At 48.4% G+C, this 8,921-nt stretch overlaps 1 protein-coding gene across 1 annotated transcript; it reads right to left on the reverse strand.

Annotated features, from left to right (window-relative positions):
- Window positions 1-781: 781 nt before the first annotated feature.
- LOC117834281 (F-box protein At5g07610) lies at window positions 782-2,327 on the reverse strand. The gene has a single exon (XM_034713895.2). It carries the CDS (start codon window positions 2,120-2,122, stop codon window positions 944-946), a length of 1,179 nt encoding a protein of 392 aa, XP_034569786.1. The 5' UTR covers window positions 2,123-2,327; the 3' UTR covers window positions 782-943.
- Between the last annotated feature and the right edge of the window lie 6,594 nt (window positions 2,328-8,921).

Here is an 8,921-nt window from a genome sequence, read left to right on the forward strand (position 1 = left end):
TTTTTCCTCACGAGTTCTTCCAACCTAGTTGGGCTGCATCGCTTCGATCTCCAACTAGACTGTAAGTTCCGCGTTTACCGAATACTTTCTAGGCTTTAACTTCGGACGCATCGCTGTCGTTTTGTCTAGATTTATTCAAAAGTTATCGATATTTGCTAGATCTGCAAGCTTTATTCGTTAAATCTTGTTGTTTTACATTTTATCACAATTATCCAGCTTGGAACACGTTCCGATCGGCTTTTACTTTATTTTCTCGTATTAATCTGCTATCACATAGCTGGTTAGATCTATTTTGAGTGTTGTTTACGTAGTACTTTTTAGGTTGTGTTTTACGCTTCCTTTACATCTACTGCAACCATATTGGGTGACTTAGCCGATTATCTTTTGTTCGTGTCGGCAGTCCTGCCGATACACTTTGTGGAGCGATTCGGAACACCAGTCGATTTACTCTTGTATTTAACATTTTACTTGTCCTTATCAATCAACAGGTCAGATTTATTGGCACGCCGTGGATCGATGGGGCTATAACCCGAGCAGGAGCGAAGCAGATTCTCCTTGGTTTCGTGTGTTAGTGCGCGAAGAGTCGTCGCGTCAACAGCATATCCTACTGTTTTCTAGATTCAGTTGCTAAAAAGTTGAGTTCCTACTAGCAGATAAAACAGTATACTCGTCCCTAAATTGCATGAAGAAAAAGCTGATGAAATTCAAAGCGGGGTGCAGTAACATCAGGAAGATGCACCACTACTCTGTATTTTTTGCATCTCCGAGCATACAGTTGTCATAAAAAAAGAGAGTTCACCACTTAATATTTCTGATTTAACTCTTCCCCTGTCTCTCTTTTCAACATTTCTATCTGAAGAGTAACAACATTTCCATCTGAAGACGCTGACACAACACGAAAGGACTGGTGTACATGATACATCCTTGTCGAAGCAAATACTGTTTACAGAGTAAACAAGCTAGGACTGTAAGCAAAGAAGTAATACCAAGGATGCTCCAACTCCAAGTTGTACGGCGAGCGCGCTTCCCTGGTCACTGAAATCCCCTGGTCCTTCATGTCGTACAACATGATCTTTCCTGGTATGCTGAAAATCAACACCCCGTCCTTCCCAGCCTCCCTGGTTCCTCTGATGACACAGACAGGCGAAAGCGCGAGGTAGTCGATCACCTTGTGCTCATCCCTGCGGGTGTCCCATGTCGGCCATTCGATCTCAGGATGCAGTTCTTTCACCCGACTGAGATCAACACGATACAGAAGTGACCATTCAGACTGATCACTGTTCATCTCTAGGATTTCGAAGCAAGCAGTGAGCTTCTCCTTCTTGGTGTAACCAATCATCTGAAGATGCCCATCCGACTCCCCAATGTACGCGCAGATCCACCCTTCCTTCCTCTTCGGCGGCATCGGTATCGTCCTCAGATGTTCCCCTTGGAGAACAAATTGGATCAGGGAATGCCCCACCGTCCACACCATCGAGCCGTTCCAGAAGACCCCGCGCATGGATCGGAGCCCGGAGAAGAGGGAGCGCTCCGGATGGAGGGCCGTTCGCCAGGACCGTGTTTCGGAGGAGTAGACATCGATGGCGTACGTGTCCCCGAGCACGACCACCTTGTAGTGCAGCAAGACGGCGGGGTCGAAGGCGAGGTTGGGGATCCCATTTGGCTGCGGGATCGGGGCGAGCTGCCTGGTCAGCGGGTTGCAGACGTAGTGCGCTGCCGGGAGGTGGGGCGTGCGGCAGACGAGCAGGAGGAGCCCGTTGCAGGAGCTGCAGACGTGGACGCTGCCGGCGCCGCCGCTTGGTGGGTCCGTGGATACGGCGGCGTTGGGGACGAAGGAGAGGTCGGGGGCGGGGCGGTCCTCCTCCGCGGCGGCCGATCCGTCGTCGATTTTATTGGGGAAGGGGAAGGCGCGGTAATCGGCGCGGATGCAGGACTGGTCGTTGAGGAAGAACCCGACGGCGCGCCGGGACGCGGTGTCGCGGAGGAAGCGGTGGTCGGTGGTGAGGGCGCGCCACCACCTGCACACGAGCCTCGCGCGGGCGACGTGGCGGAGGGGGAGGCGGGCGAGGACGGCGGCGGCGAGGTCATCGTGGAGGTCGGAGAAGCGCGTCTGCCAGGGCATCGGGTACGGCGGCGGGGTATTCAGCAGCAGCGGAGGGCAAGGGAGTGGATGGGAGTAGGGAGGGTAGGAAGGGGAGAGCCAGCCGTCCTTGGATTCCGTCGGTGGGAGGCCTCTCCTCCGGCGCCGGCGCCGCCGCCGCCGATTCGCTTTTCTCTTTGCCTCCACGAGAGATGGGCGGAATGGACGAGCGGGCTGTTGTGCTTTCTAGGTGGGCTGGGATATATGTCGTCGACGCGCGCAGAGGGAGTTTGGGCTTATATCCAGCTGAATGGAGTGGCCCGAGGCCCGTTTTGCTTTCAGCACGAGTCCGTTTCACCAAAGTCCTTCACTACCCCATTTCCTCTTTTTTATTATTTTTTATTTTTATGCTGAGTGATGCATTCAGTATTATTTATAATTTCCACCTTGTTTAATTTGATTTATTATTTTTATTGTTGGTACTATATATTTCATACATTTTGAATAGACTCTTTCTTTCTAAAAGATGTGACATTTATTTTAATTTTTTGTTGTTGTTACTTTGAATTGTTAATAATATTATTCAATTTCCCTGCTACCCAAAATGGACTATTCTGTAGCCTTTTTGTACTGCTCCATTCTATATCTTGAGTTGTTCCATCTGCAATTCAATCACTTAATCTAGATTTCCCACCCATATCGTATTTTCCATATTTTTATTCTAGGAGATATGAATAATGAACAAAGCGGGCTGTATGTAGTGAGATGCATATGAGAAGAGAAGAGACACATTCATTTCTTTGGCAAGCCTCCCCACATGGGCTGTTTGCCTCGGGGCCTCCATAGGTCCTCCTATAGTGTCCCCTCATTTCACTATATTTACTTTGAGATGGAGACCCATTTCATTATTTATACAAACAAGAAAGGGGCAGGAAGTACACATGGATTGTATTCCAGAGCTGAGAAAACTAATAGCGGTGGCTGAGTAACTTTTACTAGGCCCAGCCCGCAGGTGGTCCGAGGCTGCTGGGATTTGGCCCACCCACGTTTGGTATGACCCACGTTTGGTATGGGATTGAGCGTGATCAGCAAAAACCAGTTAAAAAAATTCAGGCTAGCCCGAGCTGGCCCGGATAATTTGTTTAATTTATTTTCAACTAAAAAGAGTGGGCAGCCCGAATCCAGCCCGGGTCCAATCCGAAAAATCTGCCAACGCCCTTGGGGCGATTGTGGGCATAAATTTTCTGCCAGGAATGAATTGGGCTTTTTTCAGGTTGGCTCCAAAAAATGCTCAGGTCAATTGCTATTTGCTTTTCCTCTTTGACAGATGTATGGATGGATTACCAGGGTCAAATGCCCATGCTTGCATGAGCTCTGAGATTGATATATGTCTCTTTCCTTCAGATCATTCCTATGGATGAATGGTGATAGGAGTGCTATGCCAGGTTTGGTGGCATCCAAGATAAGTAGCAAGGTGCAATACTTAGGTGAAGACCATGATTTTTTTTTTTTGGCGGTGTGGGGGGGGGGGGGGGGGGGGGGGGCGCGGGGGAGCACAGATCTTTGACCTGCTTGTTAAACTACTACCTCTTCATCACAAAGAACATGGAAACTACGGAACCTTATAAGCCACAGATACAGCAGTGATGATCCCGAAGCACGAGAATATCCGGTATCCACAATCCATGTATCTATGTCCGGATGCATCAAATTTTGAGGCCTTGGTTATTGGTCACCATGCGGTGTGGCTTTTGGAATACGGTTGACTACTTTTAGGGGATCAGCAAATATTTATCAACTAGCTGTTTTGTTCTATTTTCTCTTTGATAACATATGGCGATCACGGTGTTGACAGTCGTTAAGTAATAAATATGACCGTCAATATATTAAGAATAAAGAAGGATTGTCATTTCTTACACGCATATTTGGTTTCGAATAATGTAGTTCCACTTGTCCTTGGAGATTATTTGGTTGTAGGTGAAATAACAAAAAAGGATGGAGAAAGCACCCTCTATGGATCCAAGAAACACGCTTCTGACAAATGGGAGGTTGCTATGCATACATCCCATGGATTGAAGGGCCCACAAACTACCATAACTGCCTCAATCCACCGGATAACGCACTCAACCGCTATTGGGATCCACCAAACAGTCACCCAGAGAAAAGCGGTTGCGAGGGGGCCCCACAGGGGGTCGGCATGGTTCGGCCGACCGCCATTGTTTCCCCTCATCCCCAGCTTCCATGTGGCAATGCCTTAAGTCGGTTAAGGGATATTTCCCAAAGATTACCTCGCAGAACCGCCTCTTAGATCCTATAAATATAAAGGGAGGGGCTCCATTCTAGGACACACACCACGAGAGAATCACTCTCTCCCTCATTTTCTAAGTTAGTGGAGTTAGGCTAGAGTAGCTCTCCTTCAGGTTCCATGTCTTCTTGGAGTCTAGGGTATGTCTCTTGTATCTTTTATTCCTAGTGTTGTGCTTGGTTCTTCTATACATGAGTTGGTTATATACCCTTTCTATATTGATGTACTAGGCTTATATGCTCGTATGCTAGTCGTATACCCTTGCTATTGTAGCATAGGCTTATATACCTTGCTACGTGTTATACCTTGTGTGCATACATATCTGTTGATGCCGGGTTTTTTTTACACGTGTTAGGGTCAGCATCATGGGGAGAAAAAGTGGCCGATGCGGTTAAACAAGCTGTGGCTGGGGGAATCGGCCGATAAAGCTACAGTATTTCGGCCGATTAGCCGAGGAGGTCGATGAGGGCTGGCCGATTGGAAGCCAGAGCAGCTCGGCCGATGTAGGCCTAAATGGGCCAAGGCGGTGACAAGATGAAGATAGGGATTGGCCCATAGAGGATTGATTGGTGTTCAACTCCGATGCGAGTTATATCCGTATGTAAATATTTGTTATTTTGAATAAGAGATAAAATCATAGTTGGTTAGGAAATCAGTTGTAACAGGGTATAAATAGGCGCCTCGTGAGGCTTCTAAAACAACCAACAATCATCAATACAAATCTACTTTTTCCCGCAACTTTACTTTCAAGTCGGCGACTTCAGCAAACCTTTTTGTTTTCATGAGTTCGTACGAGTTGGCAGGGTTGCATCAACACGACCTCCGGCCAATTTGTAAGTTTCGCGTATCGATTAATATCTAAGCTTTAACTTACGGCGCATCGCTGTTGTTTCATTTAGATTTATTCACCAATTATCAATATTTACTAGAATTATAGGTTTTTTCCTATTATTTTAGTTTTTATCACCAGTTATCCAGCTTGAGGCACGAATTGTCGGCTATATCAATATATTGTTTTTCATCATACAGTCGATTAGATCTGTTCCTAGTGTTGTTTCTGTAGCATTGTTTAGGTTACTCTAGTAGTTTCTCTTACATTCGCTACATGATTATCGGCTATTTTATAGCCGGTCATCCTTATACTAAATCGGCCAATACGCTGATACATCTTTTGGAGTAGATCGGAACCTCAACCGATCGAATCTCTGGAATTTGACATCTTTTCTTCCTTGTCAATCAACAGGTCAGATTGACTGGCACGCCGCACGAACCGTCCCAGGGCGATAACCTGAACAGGAGCTAAGCAGATTCTCCCGGGTCGTGTGTCCGATGCAGAAGTCGGGACTACTGTCCGATTTTTTGCGTCAACACACTTTTGGCACATTCGGTGGGAGAAAAGGAGGATCCAGCATGTCAAAGGCTACTAAAATCTCGAAAGACAATGTCATTGAGGTCACCGAGGCAGATCTCAAGGATGCCCAGAGGGATGAGATGGCAAAGGCTATGGAAGAATTCAAGAAGGCATGCCTGCAATCCTATAGTCGCACCAGGAGCGCGGAACCCGTCAAGAAAACCACTCTCTCGACTCCTCGCCAGATCACCATTGCCAAAGACTCAGGGAAGATGTCCGAGATGATCTAGTAGTCTGTCTATCAGGCTATGATTGATCAGTCCAAGGTGATGACTCACACAGTGTACAACACCATCATCAGCTCCATGGCTAATGGTGTAGCATAGGGGTATTAGGGGCTAGCTTACGCCCCTCCTATCAACGCACCAGTCAGAGGCTTCTTGGCGACACCTAAAATGTTCCAGTTGGCTCCTCAGCCGATGCAGATGCAGAACGGGGGGGTACAACACCACATTGCCCCTAGGTTATAGCGGTGCACCACCTTCTCAATCGCAAGCACCATTTCACCCTGCACCTGTCCCTCCCGTGCAACCGCCGTTGATGACATCGGCGCAGTGGGTAATGGTGGGAATACCTGCCGATCTGGATCCATCCACTAGTTATGGAAAATCTCCGGTGCAGACATCATTTCCATCAGCTTCCCAGCCGATAGTCCCGCAATATCAACAGATTGCTCCGGAAATCGACAGGGGGTAGGCGTTCCAGATCCCCTTAGAACCGCAATGCCAATGGTATTGTACGACGAGGCACCAGATGTGCTACGACACGTTGATTGTACTCGTCAGCAGCCGTCGGCCCCTCAGCCGACAGTCCAGCCGTAGGATCTACAGTACGCTCCAATCTTCCACCCAATCACGGTACCGCAAGCTCAACAGCATATGCCGATGGCTCAGTCGATTGCACATCAGCAGCAGAAGTAGCAGGTGGGTTGGACTGCAAGAATAGCTGATATAATACAAGACCAGTTCCGATTGAAGCCAAAAGTGCAAACCTACACATACAGGATGTCGTACCCACCCGCCTACGACCTACTGTTGTTCCCTCATCAGTACAAAGTGCCTGACTTCACTAAATTCTCGGGCCAAGATGACACGTCTATGGTGGAGCATGTCAACAGATTCATCATCCAGTGTGGGGAAGCTGCTGCACAAGACGCTCTAAGGGTGCGGTTGTTCTTATCGTCCCTATCCGGGTTAGCCTTTCAATGGTTTACGACGATACCGCCTAACTCCATCGTCACTTGGGCTAATTTGGAGAAACAATTCCATAAGTACTTCTTTGCGGGGGTCCACGAGATGAAGCTGTCAGAGCTAACCAGCCTCAAGCAAAGAAGCGATGAGTCGGTGGCTAGCTATATTCAGAGGTTCAGAGAGGTCAGGAACAAGTGCTATAGTTTGGTTTTGACTATGTCCAGCTGGCCGATACCGCTTTCCAAGGGCTCCTGCCGCACATCAAAGAAAAATATGCTTCCCAAGAGTTCAAGAGTCTGAGCTAGATAGTACACCAACTGTCCGGTCAGGAGGTGCGCCCCTTTGACCAACAAAGAAACTTCCAGAAAAAGGTGGCGTACGTGGGAGGATCTGACTAAGAAGAAGAGGCAAAAATCGGCCTGGCAGAATGGGTCAAAGGCAAAAAGCCAATCTCGTGCCCGTTTGCAAAAAAGGAACCGGAGACGTTCGGCTTCGATACATCTAAGGCTGATAAGATCTTTGACTTGCTGCTACAGGAAGGACAGATCAAACTCTTACCCTACCACACAATCTCGTTGGCCGAACAGCTTAAGAAGATGAAATACTGCAAGTGGCACAATGCCACATCTCTCGACACCAATGAGTGCAAAGTCTTCCGTCAACAGATACAGTCGGCCTTTGAGCAAGAGAGACTTCAATTCGAGGTCCCTACAAAACTGGCAAAACTAATGAAAATCGACCAGCATCCCTTCCCAGCCAACATGGTCGATGTCGGCAGAAAGAACGCACTCCAGACCAAGGTGCTGACATCAGAATCGGCCAAAAGGTGCGGGGCTGTGGACCCCAGAAATCAGGTCTCGGCTGGTGATGTTAAAGGAAAAGGTCGAGCAGAACCAGAGGATGAGAACTTGGAGAGGCCCTGTCGGCCTATCATGTCTCGGGATCTGCTCAACAAGTACCAAAGGCAACAGGAAGACACGAGACGACGGGAAGAGATGATGCACCGGCACGAGGACCACTGGAGGTGTCCGTTCTTCATTCACTGTTGGGAAAAAACAATCTCAGATTGCCGTCAGCCGACAACTACCCTGAGTGCAACGGCCAGTACCGCGGCAGCCGTCCGTTCAAGAGGTCAGACTCCGGAGATCGAGGACAAGAGCCGATCAGTAGAAACAGGCTCGAATAAGAAGACAGGCACGTTTCAGTGCGTGATCGGCCGGGGGGCAGAGTAAATGAGTATAATCGGCTGGGGGTAGAGTTAGCGCAGATAATCGACTGGGAGAGATGGCCGACGCAAGAGTCTCTGACAAAAATCCATTGGGTCGAGAACCGGATTGGGAATGTACGAAGTCGCTGGGTAAATCAGTGAACCCCAGATGGTGCCCAGATGGTTTGACCAAATCCCAGAAGAGAAGGGTCCAGCGCTTACACCAATGGGAACAACAAAAGGAAGAACAGAGGCAAGCGCTGGACAAAAAAGGAGTCAAGTCTCAAGTTTGGTGCCCAAGAAGAAAAGCCGATGAAGGAGATGACAAACAGGGTTCGGCCGCCGATGTTAACATGCTGTTCATCTTACCAATAGAGTTCATGGCTCCTGCTAACCACAATAATGCAATAGAGGTAGAAGAGCGGATGGTACAATTGTCTTTGGAGGCAATGACCGCCGCTTTTGAAAAACCCAAAGATGAAAAATGCCAACATCTCAAGGCTCTGTTCCTCAAGGCACAGGTCAACGGAAAACCAGTCACCAAGCTGTTGGTAGATGGAGGCGCAGCCGTGAACATCATGTTGTATGCCATGTTCCGAAAACTTGGCAAAGGGGAAGCAGACTTGATCAAGACGGACATGATGCTCAAGGACTTCGAAGGCAACATATCTCCAGCCCAGGAGGCACTCTGCGTCGACCTCACCATCGGCAATAAGACCCTACCCACC

The sequence above is a fragment of the Setaria viridis genome, chromosome 8 (genome assembly GCF_005286985.2).
Source record: "Setaria viridis chromosome 8, Setaria_viridis_v4.0, whole genome shotgun sequence".
NCBI classification, from domain to species: Eukaryota; Viridiplantae; Streptophyta; class Magnoliopsida; order Poales; family Poaceae; genus Setaria; species Setaria viridis.

Excerpts from the sequence above, each read along its gene's own strand:
- LOC117834281 (XM_034713895.2), bottom strand. The coding sequence starts at position 2,122 with ATGCCCTGGCAGACGCGCTTCTCCGACCTCCACGATGACCTCGCCGCC.